At 29.3% G+C, this 19,582-nt stretch overlaps 1 protein-coding gene across 7 annotated transcripts; it reads right to left on the bottom strand.

Annotated features, from left to right (window-relative positions):
- Window positions 1-972: 972 nt before the first annotated feature.
- LOC112282473 (uncharacterized) lies at window positions 973-4,787 on the bottom strand. 7 transcript variants are annotated; one of them, XM_024520075.3, is made up of 3 exons: window positions 3,935-4,216; window positions 2,440-3,565; window positions 973-1,499 (listed from the first exon to the last, which is right to left on the bottom strand). In XM_024520075.3, coding segments are annotated over exons 2-3 (1,050 nt in total). In that variant the 5' UTR covers window positions 3,489-3,565; window positions 3,935-4,216; the 3' UTR covers window positions 973-1,498. The 7 variants fall into 7 exon arrangements, with proteins under 7 accessions (XP_024375843.1, XP_090106507.1, XP_024375841.1 ...); XM_090250381.1 differs by having other exon boundaries at window positions 984-1,499; window positions 4,206-4,256; XM_024520073.3 differs by lacking the exons at window positions 973-1,499; window positions 3,935-4,216 and adding an exon at window positions 4,650-4,787 and having other exon boundaries at window positions 2,084-3,565.
- Between the last annotated feature and the right edge of the window lie 14,795 nt (window positions 4,788-19,582).

Here is a 19,582-nt window from a genome sequence, read left to right as displayed (position 1 = left end):
CGCGGATAATACAGCAGCGAAGATGGCTTTTGAGGCCGCGCTTGAAAACGATCCCAGTAACGCTCGAATTGTGTCGGAATTGGCAATGTTCACATGGAAGGCACTGGGAGAGGTGGATGCAGCGGAGGAGCTTTTCAACAAAGCCCTAGAGTTAGCGCCACATGATGCTGACATTCAGGCTAGCCATGCGCTCTTTCTATGGCAGTGTGATGAGTGAGTTGCTTTCATCCAGGTTTTCAATCATGGATCTCGATTGCGGGATGGGGACGTAAAGGAATGTGTCAAAGTAGGGTTTAGGTCGCATTTTATTCTGTTTATTATGTCTTTCAACCAGAGTTCCTTAGTAACTGGACTGACTCTTAGCCCAGAGAATTTCGTGATCCACCCCACTAACTTAAAATAACCGTATAGATTCCTTCTGGCTTGGTTAGCTCCCAAGGATGCCTAGATGATCATATGCTCTATAGAGAGGCGAGAATCGAAATGGGATCCAAGCACACACCTCAAGGCGGAGGTTTGCCTTCACCATGGGTCGTCCGAGGAGGTTTTGAACAAAGCTGACCAATTAACAGTCGACTTAAAAATCGTCGGCAATCGAATGCTCTCCTTGTAGCAGAGCGAGAAGTGACTCAAAAATGACAGCATCAGTATCCTGAGTGTAACATGTAAATGCAGGAAGGTTGGGGTTGAACTTGGCTGCTTTAGTTGGGGCTTAACTTCTCAGATGTACAGATTTTTTAAGATATTCAAGACCTAGGCGAGAAATACCTCGTAAATCATTTCGCAACGTGGATGCGGTGTAGATTTCTGATCAATACTTGGTGTTTTATGTTAGGGCGTGCTTGACTTTCTTTTGCCAAGGCTCAGATGCCAATGAATGTTTTACATACATTGTAAATTGAATTGACAGTTGTAGGGTCGAAACTCTTAAACTCTAGCACTGGAATTGACGACGGCACGGAAAGGTATCATTGCCACTCATATTTGGTCGAAACAGATCGACATTCAATATGTTCGGTAATCCGACATATCTCATTAGAGGACTGAGTATCAGCCTAGATCCTCAGTATTATCAAACTTGTTGCCATGTCTCAACAGCCAATAAATTTAACCATATCCTATCATCGTCACTGGATATTTGGCCATCGACTCGGACATTACTAAAATATTACGCAACCTTGCAGTCAAAGCTATGCAGGTACTTACAGAAGAAGATTATCATACTTCTCTCCACATTGAAAAGTATGTACAAATCATAGGCTGAGTGGATTGGCCGACGCTCGCCGCTGTTCCCCTAAAATGTGCACAATTATTCCAGCCCGACAACAGTCGGTGAAAAGGAAGGTATTATAGTCAAGGTGAACGTGGAATGACAGCCACTCACGAGTCTATTTGAAGGAATTCTGCCATTATTTTTCATTTGTCAACCACTTATTACTGTTAGATCTGTTACATGTTCTGATTGGCGCTTGCTGTAGAACTAGATATTCGGACGTGATCTGCCACAATTACACATTCTCCTTTTAAAATCGTGCATAGAGCAGTGATACATGAACAGCGAAAAATCGGGAGCATTGTTACAATATTCATAAAGTCTGCAGAGGAGTTTGTATGCACTACAAATTGCATAAAATTAAGTGCAAACACGGGTAAGCGGAAATGTAATAGTGTGTACACTGAGAAGAATCTCAAATAAAGAAAGCGTTGGCACTAATCGGAAGCAGTAGTAAAGAAAAATCAGATTTTGAAGCTCTCCGTGTCAACGAATTTAAACATTGATAGTGTAGTGGTTGAGGGTTCGGAAATTTGCACGACAAAAAACGAAGACTTAGAAGTGAAAAGGTCGTAGATGGCGACGGTAAACCTTCTCTTCAATCAACATGGCAATCCGGATGTTCATTTCAAAACTGTCAATTGATCGTGCAATGATTTAAGACAGATTTAACTGTACGAATAAAGTGGTCTACACAAGCCTTAAACGCATTTCTATTTGGACATCAAGTACAATTAGCCAATGCGGCGAGAGGATGGACATACCAATGACAAGAGGAGCCAAACAGATCTGATAACGCTGACGAACTCGTAAATGCTAAATGAACATACCATATTCTTCGATTGAATATCGTCAGTCACAGATGTACGATCTAAGAATCCTCTTCTGAGGAATGTTTGTCTAAGTAGTGGCCCCTATCTATGCTTCCCTGCGATATCAAGAAAGACTTACCAACAGGCTTCATCGAAAGAAGCACATTAAAGGTAGTCAAATTGGGATTAAAGGAAAAGCCACATTATCAAAAAAGCAAAATGAAACTCGACCTATGTTCAAATTACACGACTAGCGATCAATCTGTATCGACGTGGTCAAAGTACATTATAGGCCCTGTTCTAAATTCTCTTACAATTCACATTTCTTGAATATGTGCAGCAAGGAATGATTACCATTTAAATGAGCCAGTGAAATGCTTGATTGGACTCTGAAGTCTTCGAACTTTCATCATCGCTTCTTCATGCTGAGCTTCTCTCTCCGCAAGACGAATGCTCATGACAAAATACCGATCGCGAAGATCCTGCAACTCTCCCTCAAGTGACTTCACTTGAGCACGTAGTTTGGTGAGCTCCTCGTCTCCACTGGCAGCAGGTGCACCTGCAGCATCTTTAGACTCAGCGAAGGCAGTGTGGAGCTGTGATTTGTACAAGTTGTTCACCTCCATTGCCTCTGCAAGCTCGGTTTCCAGAGTCATGATCCTCTCCAGCATCTTGTTGCCGGATTCAGAGTCTCCATCTCCGGCCCTAGTTTCTAGTAATTGCTCGTTCAACTCTTGCAGATGCTGCACTTCTTTCTGGAGCATATCCTTAGTACTGAGCTGAAACTGTAGCTCCCGCTCTCTTTGGGAAAGCAAGGTATTATGCTTCTGCAGCCTGGTAAGCTCCATCTGAAGCTGCTCCATGCCAGAGTTCTCGCCACCAGCGAGCAGCTGCTCATTCGCAAGCTCAAGACGCTCAAGGCTCTCTAGCAAATTGTTCTTATCCTCTTCAAACTCACGCTTCAACGCCTCGTTTTCAAGCATGCTCTTCTTCAGTGCCGACTCGAGGTACGAGTTCTTCTCGAGCAAATCTGCATGCTCTCCAGGTGAAAATCGAGGAGACATTGGGGCCACGAAAGAAGTTCTTGCTCGGGGTAGCGGACTGGGAAGACCAGGCTTCATTTTAAGGTCCTCTCCAGCTACCAGCTTCTCACCCTCGCTTAGAAACTCAGGATCCAGAATGACGTCTCCCTTAGGTTTCTCCCAGTTACGAGATACAATCCTCAGCCTCGACTTGGGATTCTCAAACTCAGGTTCAGGCTCCCTCTGTTTCTGACATATCACTCGCTTGATCTCTCCATCTGGTGAATCCATAACACCGTCCTTGTCCACATTTGATGCAGATTCAAGTAAGACGTTACCCAGAAGAACATCATCTGTGTCCATGGTTCTGTTTACTGTCATTCCCCGAGCTTCCCGAGTTTATGCGTTGAAAGTTTCACGGATTTTACTCCAGAAACAACAGAGGCAATGTTACAAACCTGAAAACATAACAAAAAAGAACGGTGAGCACGGACCTTCATATTCAACGCATGAAGTACATTACTGAGGTAATGCTTTCCAGATCTGGCTAGCTTCAAATTTGGGTCAGGATAGAGATATCTTCTCAAACGGACAACAAGGTAGACTTGACGAGGAGGTATCACATAATAACGGAGGACTTCGGTGCAAATTCAAGTATACGATTAAATTAGATCCTAAAATAACGCCTTTAATCGCGTAGCTTCTAAGAACGGCGGGAAAACAGCAAGACCATAAACAGGATTGAGCAGCGAGGCCTAAAACGTGAAATTGCTTGCTGTTCTGACCATACGTCTAACTACAGGAGCAAAACATTTTCAAATACTTGCCTTTAAAATATAAGTGTCACACAAGATTGCTGTGAGAATGGAGCTTTAAAGTTGAATCAAAGGCGAACTAAGACTCAAACTGCCTGTTCCGCGGACCTCTACATCCACAGCTATGATCTCCGGGCTCAACGTCACTGGAAACAGCTCTAACTCTCAATCTGAACAAGAAAACTTTCATGTGAATCGAACGACAGAGCTTCTACCCCAAGCAGCGCCTCAGTTGAGAACAATCGAAACGAGAATGTGCAACACGGCGCTGACGGCAAATCACCTGACAAACACGAGGAGTCGGTTACCGTCACAGACAGCGGTCTGTAGCTAAGTCACGCCCACATTCCAATGAACACCGCGTGGTTGACAACAAACATACAGACCGAGACCTTTTGCAATACACGGTGCAGCTAAGACGCGCTCGTGAGTAGGACAAGGCAGTGTCGCACCGCTGAGCTCACACTCAACACCTACACCGCCCTCAAGATCGATCTCCAGTGGGAACCATCAGGCAGCCCGAAGGAAAACCCCTCTATATCCAAGAGCACATTCACGATCCCCGGTAGGGTGGGGAGCGTACACAAGCAGTACCGAGGCGATCCAAGAGGAGGATTCAGGCAGCTTGAGGCAGGGAAACAATCTCCCTGTCCCCCGATTACAAGCCCAGCCCCCCCACAAGCAAAGCTGTAACTGTAGCGCGCCGCCGTGTCCGAGTTTGATTTACCTATCTGACACTCCAAAGTTACCGATCTGACACCAACATGAACTGTCATCTTTTCACAACCCTGCCTTACTCCAACTCCTAAACCTGCACAAATCTACACAACCTCACACAAACCTACACAGACCCCACTCTGCAAACTTTCTTCAAAAACTTGCAACCAGCAACGATCATCCGTCTGAGCTCGCCTGCATTCGTTTCCCACCCACCACTTACGACAGTGAACACGTTAAAGAAGAGATTGTCTCCTTATCTTCTTTGATATTCGTTTCGAAATGTTTACTGCCAAGCCAATGAGAAAGCCCACAACAGAGTTCGAATCGGACGGTCAGCTGGCCGCGAAAATTTACCATCCGAGGGACTGCATCCAAAAGTTTCACCAATTACGCCACCATCACGGCAAAGGACATACAAATTTACGACAAATGGGACCACAGGCAAAGGCTTTTTTTCATTTAGTCCTTGCACCCCGAGATTTCACCTGGGGCTCCTTCCACAAACCCAGGAACATTACGACTTTGCGAACACGACAGGGACGCAACGGGAAACTGTTCGTGGTCTGGATTTGGAATTCTCGATCACCCTCGATCGAGCAGAGGGATGCGGCGAAGATTGCGAAGACAACCTAGCTGGAAATAGCATCCCGATTCCTTTTCATCTCCTGATCCAACCCCCGGGATCTGACTTCGCTTCGATCGACCGTTTGTTAAGAATTCTCGCGGAAACCCAGATGAATAACAATCTGCTCGATTGACGGGGGTGGTTGTGTTTGAATTTTTCTAATCCGGGTGACGAATTCGGAGCTTCTACGGAGAAAGCTTGTGCCCTGCCACACGGCACGGGCGAGCACGGTGGTTGGTGCATCCTCCCATTTCCGCTCCTTAACTCCACCCTATAATACCGCTGACACTATTCATATACGGATTCAATACCTGGTCCCATTGTCATTTGTATCCGGGTAGATAAAGGAATATCAAGGCGGGTATTGGAGGGGGGAGAGAGGATATTATGGTGGGTGGCTGTGGAAGTGTGGCTTCGAAAAGGGGGTTGAGCTAACTCAACACGTAATGATGGGAAACCCATTTGCAAATTTAAGAAGGACGTTTATATCGCAACGTTGTTCCCGACGTGCACTTGATGGGTACAGGGGAACGAACACACGTGCAGGGGAACCTGCGTTCTCTGTTTGTTCTCTCCCTCTCTGGGATTGTTTGGCGTTATTTTATTTTATTTTTGTCTCCTCCCTTTCCTTGCTTGCACAAATGTAATGCTCATTTTTAATAGCCTCTTAGGATTACTTGAATTATTTTTTTCCTATATTGAAAAAATAGTGAAAAAAATAAAAATATATTTCTACTTCTGTTTATTAATTGATAGATTCAATTGTATCATGGGGTAATGTCCGAACCTTGTTGCTATGTACCACCCCAATACTTTAATTAATACTTTTTAAAATATATTTTTATATATTTTAATTTTAAATAATTTAAAAATAATTTATAACCAAAAAAAACATTTATTCCTTTAAAACAAGACTTTAGACTTTCATACTTTACTTTTATAATGAAGAAATACAGATGTTGATTTCTCATGGTTATACCAAAGTATTTGAAGTTGAAAATGTGAAGTGTTTTTTTCTTTACACTATATCCACTTTGAGGCTTATATATCATATATTTATTAGAAAAATACTTATTCAATAATTAGAATTTCTATAAATTTAATGTAGAAGTTTTAATTTATTTTCACAAGATCTAAATTTTAAAATTTTAAAATGCTTATATTTTTACATTATATTAAATATATCTTATTCTTAGAAAAAAATATATTTTAAAGAATAATTTTTTATTCTAAAAAATAAATTATAATATCAAACACTTCAAATATAACATAAGTCTATAGAAGCAAGATATTTTTAAAAAGAAAAAGAAAATGAAGAAGTGCCTTCATTCAAAACACAATTGGTGGCCTCAAATATATGGAAAGAATTACTAAATAATAATAATAATAATAATAATCATAATGTTTCTAAAAATAACCCTTGTTAAATTTTTATGGAGAAACAATTTTTATGTAGAAACAAATTTTTATAGAGATTTTAACTCTCATATGCAATTATAATTATCTAAAAGAAACCTTGGGTTTTTAAAAAACAAATTATATCTTTATGTTTTGCAATGGTAGATTATTTAATCAGAACAAAACTCTTTTTATAAATACTAGTACAAGTCTTAGATTCTGATTTTTATCATTTCTTATTAAATGGTATATTTTATATCAAAAACTTGGATGATTTTTTTGTATATAATTTTAAAACACACACACACACACACACACACACACACACACATATATATATATATAAATAAAATCTTATAAATATTTTCATCTTTAAAAATATAGATATAGTAAGTAAATATTCACATTAAAAATGAAACAAAATAATCATTAGGATCTAAAACAACATACACAAACAATAGTGGTTTTACCAAGCTAATTACTAGAACCTCTAAAAATTCTAAAGATTGTCCAAAAAGTATATATGAAGTATTTGCCAAATAGACATATACTATGCTATAAGAAAAGAGAGCAACTTAATTATGTAGTAAGCACGCCCACTTCACTACATACATTAACTTAAGCAAAGTACAAGATTTTCTAAATAGTTTAAGAAATATTTGTAATAGCTTATTAAAAAAAATAAAAAAAATAAAAATTATTAGTATAAATATTTATTTAAACAAATATTTTATATAATTATAATTGCAAATTATACTTTAATACCTAGCATTTTTTAGATATTGAAAATTATGCCCACAAACTTTTATTAATATTATGAATGTGTATAATATTAAATTTATTAATAATATGTATACATAATTATAAATGCTTTTATCTTATTTTCTACTCTATATTTATTCTTAAATATTGTCAATTTTCTACATTTATAGCACTCGATTTTTATTATAATATGTCAAGTTCTAAATTTCAATTATAATTATTATTTTTTTATTTTTTAATAGCCTTTAATTTTTACAAATAATGCTTTAAAATATAAAGGCTTTGTATTTTAAAGCATTTTTTTTTAATAGCCTTCATTATTATTTTCTTACAAATAATGCTTTAAAATAAAAAGCCTCACAATAAGATCTCTTTTTCATCTTATGACATAAGAAAATAATATTTACACCTTTTAATTCTATTGTAAATTTTCTATATAATAGAGTAGTTTTTAGATATTAAAATAAAAGATGCAATGAAATGAATAGCAACAAAGATGTTTTATAGTAGTATGTTTTTATAAAAATGGTATATTTTATTTTATTCTTTTTTAATATAACAAAAAATATTATTTTTAGATAAGAAAGTTCATGAAAAATTAAAAAAATATAAATTATTCTAACAATAACTTATATTTAACTTCTTTATTCAATATATATAATTCTTTATGAGTTTCTTTAAAGATTAATAAGATATTGATAAAGACATCATATGTATATTTGTACTTGGTATTAGAACTTTCTAATTGATGAATTGTTTCTTTTGCATTCTTTTATTATTTGACAAGTATAGATTTTAAATATTACATTAGTATTTAATATATTTATATAGGTTATATTATATTATGAAAATAAGTTATAATATTATATATATTTATATATAAAATATTTTTATATTTTATTTTATAAAATATTATAATATTATATAAAGTTGGTAAATTAGTGGAATAATATTTCAATGTCATTTTTTGATTATCTCATTCTTTTTGAGATAAATTAATGTTCTTCCTTATTATTTATAATTTGCATCTATAATCCATTGATAAAAGTGTCATAAGTTGCTAGCTCTTCATTGCTACTTAGCTTATCATAAAGAATTACTATAATTTTTTTTAAAAAAATTCTTATCATTTATAATATATTAAAGTTTTTATATCCCTTTATTTTGCTTAAACTCATCTTGTAGAGAATGTTTACGATGTTAATAGCCAATATAATCATACATAGTTCATTTATGTATTCTAAAATAAGTTATTAAATTACTAATTATATTTTATCATATATTTACAAAATTTTGGTTTTAAATAGATATCTTTAATATCCTAAAAATATATAGTTTTAAAATTTTTGCTTCAAAAAAAATTTCAACTGTAAAATTTATGAAATTATTTGAATATTAATATTAATATTAATTATAAATTTATAAAAATATAAAATAGATTAATAGAAATCTTTTTGTATTTTGTGATGGTGCTTGAGGCAAAAATTATATAGCTTTGTTTTAAGATTTTACTAGTATTTTGAAAAATTAAAAAATCCATATTTATTAATGTATTAAATTATCTATAGTAGAAATTTATACTGCAAAATTGACTTTTATTTTTACTTCAGTTTATTTATGTAATATAGTAGATTTGGTTATCATGTAAATATAATTTTTCTAATCCTTATAACTCAGTGTATACCTTATTTGGTTGGCATATAGGATATTTTCAAAGAATCATTGAGAAATTTTGGCAAGTTTATTATTTAATTCAGTAGAATCACAATTATTTTAGATCTTAGTAAATTAATTGTATTATCTATTTATTTATATTTTAATGTGTTTTTATGATAATTTCCCAATAATTTATTCTGTGAATTTTTCATAGAAATTTCTTATCTTAATGCCTCTTATTTATTATAATATTAGATTATAACCATATTTTGATAGATACTTATAAAAAAGTCAAGTTTATAGAAAATTGCATTAATTCTTTTTAGTATGTAGGTTTGTAAGATGATACTTTAGAAAAATATTATTTATGCAATATTTGTTTTACAACTTAAACTAACATCTAAGATTTATATAATATCTATTATAATAACTATAGAACTTGGTGATTGTAGAAATTGATAATTTAAATTATATTATATTCTTGCTATTTTTATAAAGAATCTATTTCTATGCAATTGTAGAAGTAGATTGTATAAATTAGATTTGGCACTAAAGTTACTAAAAACATTGTTTTAAAAACTTCTCTAATATTTCAAAAAATACAATTTTTTCAACTAAGTCATATTCTTTTGGTCTATGCCATAAAACTTTGAATTAAAGAGCAACATAGAGTGCCAGCTCTTGGGACTTTTTTTTTGTAGTTCTGATATATTATTTCTCTTGTTGATTATTGGAATAAAGTTTCTCCAATTTGGTCTTGCTTCTAATATATATATATATATGTATATATATATATAATTTATTTTGAAGATACTTGTCTTTTGGTTTATTTTTGAAATCTATATCTATATATAAAATATAATATTTTTATAGATAAAAAGAAATACAATAGAGATTATATAATTCAATATAAATGATTTTTTGTAATAAAAAATTATCTAATTTTTAATTATTAATATTATTTTATGATTTTTAATTGCATCAAAAAATTTAAAGACCTTTTAATAAAAATGCTTTTAAAAAAAGATGTAAAATAGTAATATTTTAATAAAAAAATAATTTTTCTTAAAGAAATAAGATTTATCTATAAGTTATTTTTTTACTTAATAAAATTTAATACACAGATATATATATATATATATATATATATATATATATATCATATTAAAAAATCAAATGATACCATCTATTTGTAATAAAAATTAATTAACTAAAATATAGAAAATATATTTATGTATTTAGAAGTCAAAATTTTATAAATACAATAAAATTTGAAATAATTTAAATTTATAATACGCCATCAAATATTTCAACCAGCCAGATTAATGGAGATAGACAATCTTAATATAATAACTACATACATACATTTAAAAAAAGAAAAAAAAAAACTATAACATCGTATTAAAACATCCATGATGTGATTGTGCAATTAAAGTATAAGTAAATTTTACAACTTCTAATTAAGCCAATTTGCAACTTTTTGCAAAAATTAAATGTTTTTAGAAGAATATATTGATATGAACTTAGCTGTGATTTTCATTGAACATTCAAAGTTTCTTGTTTTAAATAGAATTTTATTTTTTTTAAGAACTGGAACAGATCTACAGTTTTTAACATCTAAAAAATTTGAATATTTGAGAATGATGATTCAAATGTAGAATTATTTATTTAGATGATAGACTGATGTGTTCCAAGAGTGAAGAGGATCAATATAATCATACGAAGAAAATGAAATCAGACCGTCATAGAGTACAGTAGAGAAGACTTTTATTAATTAAATATATACAATATTATTTAAAGATTTCAAAATCCTTCTAAACTTTATTTAGATATTATTTTGCAGTTGTAAATTCATTCAATAAGACTTATAAAGAAATCAAATTTACATGGAACAATGAGGCCAAAGGAGTTAAAATATTAGAATATTAAAATATATTTTTCTCATTAATGCTAGTATCCATTTATGGAAACTTAAAAAACCTTCTTTCATCTTCTTTTTTTAGGAGTTTTGTCTTGTTGAGAGATGCTCCAAAATGAAGAAACAATGATCAAAGCTTCAAGATTGCATAGTAAGATCAAGCATTATACCAACTAATTTAAATAATATTTATTCCTTGCTACACATTTTCCATACATGTGAACTGTAAAATATTTTAGAATAGATCAAATTCTCTACTTTTTAGCTTTTTCCAATATAGAAAAAATACATATTAAATGAAATTATATTCTATTTATTTTATTATACATTGATTATGAAATGTTTACTTGCAAATTATAATTTTGAAGTTTTTGCCTATAATTTATAATTTATGTCTTTAAATAATATCATCATGTACTAATATATTTATATGTATATATATATATATATATATATATATATATCAACATTATATTTAGGTTCTAAGAACTTGAACCAATCCTAGAAGACAATAGTTTTGAACTAATGGAAAACTAGTTGAAATACAATATCATTTTAATTTTAATTTATAATTGTCCAAGCAACTTCTTAGAAAACTTTAATGATCTGTGTTTTATGATAGTATTTGGCTTCAAAGGAAAAAACAAAAAAAAAATAAAACAAATAAACAAATCTAAAAGACAAGACAATTAATAGACTATTAGATTAAATTTTTAATCATACAACAATACAAGTAGATATTCATAAAAAAATTTAATACACGTTTTCAAAAAATAAAATAAAAATCCAAATAACGATTTCAATGAATTATTTTTATTTGATTTCAAGATGTTTAAAAAAATTAAATTATTACATTTGTTTCAAGTAGTTCAAAAATATTATTATATGATATTTTTTATTATAATATCAAAACAAGATTTGTATTTGAATAACATCAATGACCAAGAATGTGAAGAAATTTAAATTTTTTCTATTAAAAAAATTTGTGTACTTAAAAATACAAAATTTCTACATCATCAATTACTCAAGTTCCAACCGCCCTCTCTTTAAAAATTTCTATGATTATGATTGTTGACGGACTTTGTTGTAGATCTTTCTATCTCTTATGGTAATATTTAATTTTAATATTTATTTTTTTATAATAATAGTGTATACTATCTTATAATATAATATTTTATTAATATTGATTGTATTAGTTTTACAACCATAATCTTCTTCAAAATTTTAAAGAGAATCATTTTAAATATGAGGTATTAATATAAATATTTCTAAGATAATATTTCAAAAAATAAATATTTCAACTAATGTTTTTAATCAAACTCTTAAGCAAGTTTTTAGATACAATACAAATTATAAAATGACAATAGAAAAATATTTTTTTATTTTTAGATCTTTTTTTTTATAACAATCACATATAATTTCTTATGTATATGTATACATATATTTAAAAATAAATTGGCTACAATATTTAAACACATATTTTTAAAATCAAAGATGTAAAAAGAGCAACTTCATAAGATTTGATTATTTATTTGCATATTAAATACAAGGACCTTGTACTTCATCTATAAGGACTTGAATTTTAATAGAAAAATTATAAAAATTATAAAAATAGAAATATAAAATAATTAAATTTAAAATAAAAGAAGATCATATAAAGAAGAATATATATATATATATATATATATATATATATGTTTGCTATTAAATTTTATGTTAAAATACTTCTTATATTCAGTATATTTAATTTTTTATCTTTAGCTTCATGCTAGTGTATTAATTCACTTAATTTATTGTGTTTTATCCTTAGATACTTCTTATTAGCTATGTATCTCAAAATGAATTTTATCTATGAATTTAATTTATAAATATAAATATAAATATATTTAAACTTAATAAATTTAATATTTTAAAACATATTTATAAAATTTCGAATTATTTAATGATTTAAAAAGAATATAATATTAATAAAAAAATAAAATATATTATAGATTGTGATATATGTATAATTGAAGATTTTTATTCTTCATTTATAATATCCTTATAAAAAAATAATACTTATATAAAAAATAAAAAAATATACATTATATATTATACATATAATGATAAGAAAATAACTTAAAAAAATTAAACTTTTAAATAAGTATATGTGTATAAAAAAACTTAATAGAATTTAAGAACCTTAAATATTTTATTTTCTTTAGTTTTCTTTAATAACTTTGTAATTTTGAGATTTATCATAATAATTATTAATGCCTTTAAAATTCTCTTAATATTATTATGATTAAAAAAGATTTTTAAAAATTTATATAAAACCTTGATACAAAAACTCTTCCCATAAAAATGTTCTGAAATACATTTGAGACATGGTATCAAGGACATGAATAACAAACAATAAAATCCTCAATATACTCTTTTATTACTAAAAAAGAATAGATATTCATGCAAAGATAATATAATATTGAAACTAAAATGACTATTGTTAAAAAACAAATACTAGTGATTCTTGAAATAAAATTAAGAACAAAAAAATTGTTGACAAGAATAAGGAAGACCTTACTTTTGTTTCTATATGTACTATCTTACTAAAATCTATGTGATAATGTCCCATAGGACTTCTAACAAATATCTATCTTACAAGATACATTTCTTACATTTGCACCACATGACCAACTTACACTATAAGTTACCAATTTGTGTAACATAGGACCAACTTGTATCATAAGTTACCAACATGTCCAACAAACAGTCAAAATATTGACTAAGTTTTCAACCTATCAATCAACTACAAATATGTATAGAATCAAATATATATCTATTAAGCTTTTAAAAAGCTTATTCATAAGATGTTATCAAATTTATTTAATTTGAAAGATTTTTTATCTAATTTCTTAAATTTAAATAAATATATATATATTTGTAATCATACTCTTTTTTTTAGAAATAATTTTTAATTGGTATAGTAATCACATGTTGAAGAAGTCCATGATGTAATAAATTCTAATTTCAACATACTTTGATCTTTATTCTTTTTGAAGGTAGTTGATAGGTCTTTTCAATTATTAGTAGTATTTCATATCAATATCAAAAGACCACCTTGTTATTTGAATATTGTCAAGCACTTTATAACATCTTTCAAATAAAATATTTCAAACCCCATCAAAAGATGGTTCATACATTTTGTCATGGATTTACATAGGTACTCTAATAAATACTTATATGATTATGTAGAAATAAGTAAAAATAAATAAAAATAGGTTAATTTCATAATATCTCCTAAAGAAGCTTTTTAGAAGCTTCATAGATCTTGCCTTGACTTAATATGTATTTGTAATTAATTGATAGGTTAGAAATTTGATCAATAAGTTAACCATGTGTTGATAGCTTATGGAATAAGCTAATTATATGGCACACATATAGAAAACTTGCCTTGCAAGTTAAGATATGTGTCTTACAAAGTCAACATGTTTTGGAGGTCCTATAGGATATCGTCACATAGCTCTTAATTAAGAGTATATATAGAGGCAAGAGTGAAGCCTTCTTCACTCTTGTCAATGCCTTTTTAGTCCTTAATCTTCTTTCAAGACTTTTTAGTCTTCTTGTTTTTAGTAATAACTATTCTAGTTCAATAATATATCATCTTTGAGTTGCTTTCTAGTTCTTTTCAATGTCACAAGAGTATATTAAGGATTTCTTTCTTTGAGATTCATATCCTTGATAGTTTGACAAGAATGCTAACTTATTGTTTCTATCTTGTTTTAGAAGTGAATGGATTACCCCACTTCTATTGTTATATTTTGAAGATTGTGGACTATAAACCTTTAAACAAACAATCTTATTTTTTGATACTGATTTTTTTTTAAAGAGAGTAGATTACCTTTCTTTACAAAAATTTTTATTTGATATTAAAGGTTATTGATTACCTTCCTCTAATTTAATTTTATAAATTTGTTTGAGTTGTCTATGAAAGAAAAAATTATAGATGCTACTTTCAATGGAAGTGAGAGTAGATTTGCAACCATTACAAATCTTCATGAGCTTGTCAAGACTTTAAGAGGAAAAATCTCACTTATTTCCAATATGAATCATATAAATAGTATTCCTATCTATATAGAAGAAGTTCAGAGTATACAGCAAGAAATTAAGCAATTGAAGGAAGCAAGTAGATCAACCTCAGAACCAAATCTAAAGAATTTCACTTCTACAAGTATAATGGAGATAAGGATTAGTATGCCTGAGAAGTTTGTTAGAATAAGATCAAAATTTTAGGATTTCTATAATAAGTCAAGATCTATCTAAAGTTGCATCCCTTCCAATACCTTGATGGATTTACTCAAGTTGGATTTATAAGTACACTTCTATGAAGAAGTATCATCTTTTTATTTGTATCTTTAATAGAAAAGGATTTTTAAGTCTTCTATTATTTGAATTCATTCATAAAAGTATTTTTGGCCATATTTGGAGAAACTGATTAAAAAAAAAGTAGCAAAGACCAAACTTTTATCTTTGCAACAAGAATCATGTTCAGCTACTATATATGCTATTAAATTTTAAAACCTAATTTGTGATGTAGATTGAAATGATAAAGCCATTATGAATCAATTTTGATATGGGTTGAAAGATAATGTCAAAGATTTATTATTGACAATGCCAAAGATAATTTATTGTTCAAGCTATTACATGCAACAATCAATTATTTGAAAGATGTTAAGAATAAAGACTTGGCTAGAGGGAAACAAATCAAATAATGATTATAGCTCCCAATTTTTCAAAATTTATTCATGAAGGCCAAAACCAATGCAAATTGATACAATACATTACAAATTTCTTATAGAGCAAGAAAAGACTTGATGACATCAAGATGGCTTATGCTTATATTATGGAAAAGTTAAATACATTGCTTAATATTATTCAAAGAAATAACATAACTACAAAATGAGAAGCATAGTTACTACAAAAGATGATGTGTCAAAAAATAAGTTTCTTTAGCTACAATAGAGATCGTGCGATTGGAATCTTTTGTAACTCTTAATAAAGGTCCTATTCTCTCTTCAAATCCGTCACCTTGTTTTACAATAGAAGTTTATTTGGAACAAAAAAATCATAAAAATTTAGCTTTATTAGATTTAGGAGCCTCAGCTTGTTTTATAGATGAAGATTTTGTCAAAAAATAGGAGATATTTTTAGTTAAAAAAACTAAACTTATACATATGGAAGTTATAGGTGGTCACCATCTTTTGGAGATGTTATGCATCAAACTATTTCTTTAAATGTAGTAATTAAAAAACATAATAGCATAGTAATATTTAATTTAATATGATCTCTATCCAATCCAATTATTTTAGGATTATCTTGGTTAGAAAAGTATAATTCTTAGATAGATTAGATTTCTTGTAACTTTAATCTTTTTGATAATTTAATTCAAAATCTTATTAGTGAAGTAAAAATACATAAGTCTAGTACATCCAAATCCTTATTAGTAGGTACAAGATCTTTAATGCATACTACAAAAGAAGCATTATCTTTTGTTTATATGCCATATCTATTTTTCATAGTGAAAAGATATCAAGTGATATTCCTAGCTAGTATCAAGATTTCTAGGATGTTTTTTGAAAAAAAAAATGTAAATATTTTTTTAAAACATCATCCTTATGATTGTTCCATCGATCTTCATGAAGGAACTCAATCACCATTTGGACCAATCTATAGCCTATCAAAAAATGAATTGGCTACACTTAAGGAATACATTGATAAAAACTTGGCTAAAAATTTTATATGTCATTTTAAATCTCCAATTGGGGGCTCCTATCTTATTTGTGAAGAAAAAAGATGGATCTTTGCAAATATGTGTAGATAATTGAGGATTCAACAAGATCACCATTAAAAATAGATATATTCTACCTTTGATTTCATAACTTCTTGATCTATTGGATCAAGCAAAGATCTAAATAAAAATAGATCTATGTGGAGCATGTAATTTGGTACGCATTAAAATAAAAGATGAATAAAAAACTGTATTTTGAACCAAATATGGGCATTTTGAATATAATGTCATGCCTTTTGGATTCATGAATGTAACATTTTCTTTTCAACATCTATTGAATGATGTCTTTTGTGAATTTCTTGATGATTTTATTGTATGTTACTTATACCACATCCTAATCTACTCTAAGAATACAAAAGAGCATGAAATTCATGTTTGTCATGTGTTACAAAAACTTAAAGATATAAGATTATATGCCAAGTTAAAAAAGTATATTCTACACTACTTAATTTGACTTCCTAGGATATATCATTTTCAATGAAGGACAAATGATGGATCCAAAAAAGATTGAGACTATCATGAATTGAAAGATTTCAAGAATAGTAAAAGATATATAATGGTTTTTAGGATTTGCAAATTAATATTAGAACTTCATCAAGAATTTTTCTCAAGTTGTGGCTCTACTTATACATTTGACTTGTAAAAAATATTTTAAGTGGAGTAAAGAAGCCAATGCATTATTTGATGCTTTAAAAAATAAATTTACTTCTATACCAATCTTATATTGTATTGACTTCTCTAAGGTAGTTTTAATGGAAATAGATGCATCAGACTTTATTTTAGATGTAGTATTATCACAAATAGAAGCAGATGACAAATTCTATGTAATAGCTTTTTATTTCAAAAATATTTAAGCAACCAAGTTTAATTATGAGATCTACTGCAAAGAATTCCTTGCAATTATAGGTTCATTTCAATAATGGTGTTATTTTTTAGAAGGCGCCTTAAGCCCAATCATTGTATATATATATATATTACAAAAATTTCAAGTATTTTATGTCAATATGTATTTTGAATCATTGCCAAGCATCTTCGAGTATGTCTTTATGAAGATTTGATTTCAAGATCACTTATTGACCCGAAAAATAATAAATTTTGTTGAAAATCCTTTCTAAATGATCTTATCTTGTACCAAAAGAAAGAGATGCATCTTTTAATTAATAAAAAATAATTCTCTTAAAGCCAAAATATTTTCACCTTCAAGTAATAAAATCAACATTGATTGTTGATTCAAAGTTTTTCAATTAAATTCAATCAAGTATGACCTTTGATCCTCTTGTCTATGATATCAAGAATAATTCTTTTAAATCTTACAATACTTCTAAATTCAAGTTCAAGAATAATTTACTCTATTTTGAGAGATGATTATACATTTGAGAAGATGGAGCATGATTATGTGTTCTTCAAATTCATCATCACTTTTCAAAAACTAGACATTTTGGATACAATAAGACTTTGAAATTAACATCAAGAGATTTTTAGTGGCCTCAAATGTAGAAGGCAGTCAAAGACTTTATACAATCATGTAATATTTATTCAATATCCAAAACTCCTCGCCATCAATCTTATAAACTTTTTTAACCATTGTCTATTCCAAAACAACTATGGTCTTCTATTTCTATGAATTTTATCACAAATCTTTTAGTTTCAAGTTCATATGATTTTATATTCATGGTAGTAGATTATTTTATCAAGATGAAATATTTTATACTATATATAAAAATCTATCAGAGGTGAAGAAATGACTAATCTATTTCTTAACAATATCTATTGCTACCATGGATTGTCTAAAGATATTATATTTAATAGAGGGACTCAATTTAAATTAAGATTTTGGAGAATTTTTTTCAAGATTTTAAAGATCAATATAAAGCTTTATTTGACTTTTCATCCTCAAATTGTTGGACAAATAAAATGGTTTTGTATTGTGGTTTGGCTACTATATGAAAATAATGTAATTATGTACTTAATATATAATTTACTAAATAACATGGTGAAAGCTGTGTTAGTAGATTTTAGTTGGTTGTAGAATATAATTTGATTATTACTTAGAGAAGAGGTTGTTTAAAAAGACTACTATAGAATTTTTATACTTTTAATTTCTTTTTTGATAGTAGATTTTAAGATTGGTTTTGGTTGATAGTAACTTCTAAATATTTAGAGTCACCTTTGTTAGACATTGGTGATCTTTGGAAACTTATTTTGGTTCTTTTATTTGATTTTTAGAACATAAATTATGTAAATCTTATAAGAAAAAAAATTGAAGAAGGGTTTTGGTAGCAAAAGGAGTAATTAAGGCACTAATATAGATGAATGGAGATGAATGATGAAAATCTCCATTCCTATTGGTCAAAAATTATGACCAATGGCCTTTGAAGAGGCTGCCTGAGGCCATATTAGAGATTAGGATTGGTTTTTCGGGGCCATTCAAACTTTGAAGGCTAGGTTCAGCAAGTTTAGATTTTTGGCTATGGTTTTGGTACAAATTTTGTATGGTTTGGAGTTCATATGAAGGAGATACAAGCGCTAAAAATTAAGGTGTTGATTTGGGAGCTACTGTCACTCTTTTTGACATAATGCATGCGTGTAGGAGGCAATTGAGGATTTGCAATTGCAACTAGAGAGAGCACTTTTGCGGCTATACTTTTTGCATACTACTTATTGGATTCTAAGTTGGGATGAAGGAGTTATTGGATTTTGAGGTCAACACATGCAATCTAAGGATAGTAAGTGACCCGATTTACTAGTGGTTGTGTC

Source organism: Physcomitrium patens, chromosome 5, assembly GCF_059467195.1.
Source record: "Physcomitrium patens ecotype Gransden chromosome 5, ASM5946719v1, whole genome shotgun sequence".
In the NCBI taxonomy this organism is placed as follows: domain Eukaryota; kingdom Viridiplantae; phylum Streptophyta; class Bryopsida; order Funariales; family Funariaceae; genus Physcomitrium; species Physcomitrium patens.
Note: the sequence above shows the minus strand (reverse complement) of the source record. Positions and strands in the feature narration are given on the sequence as shown.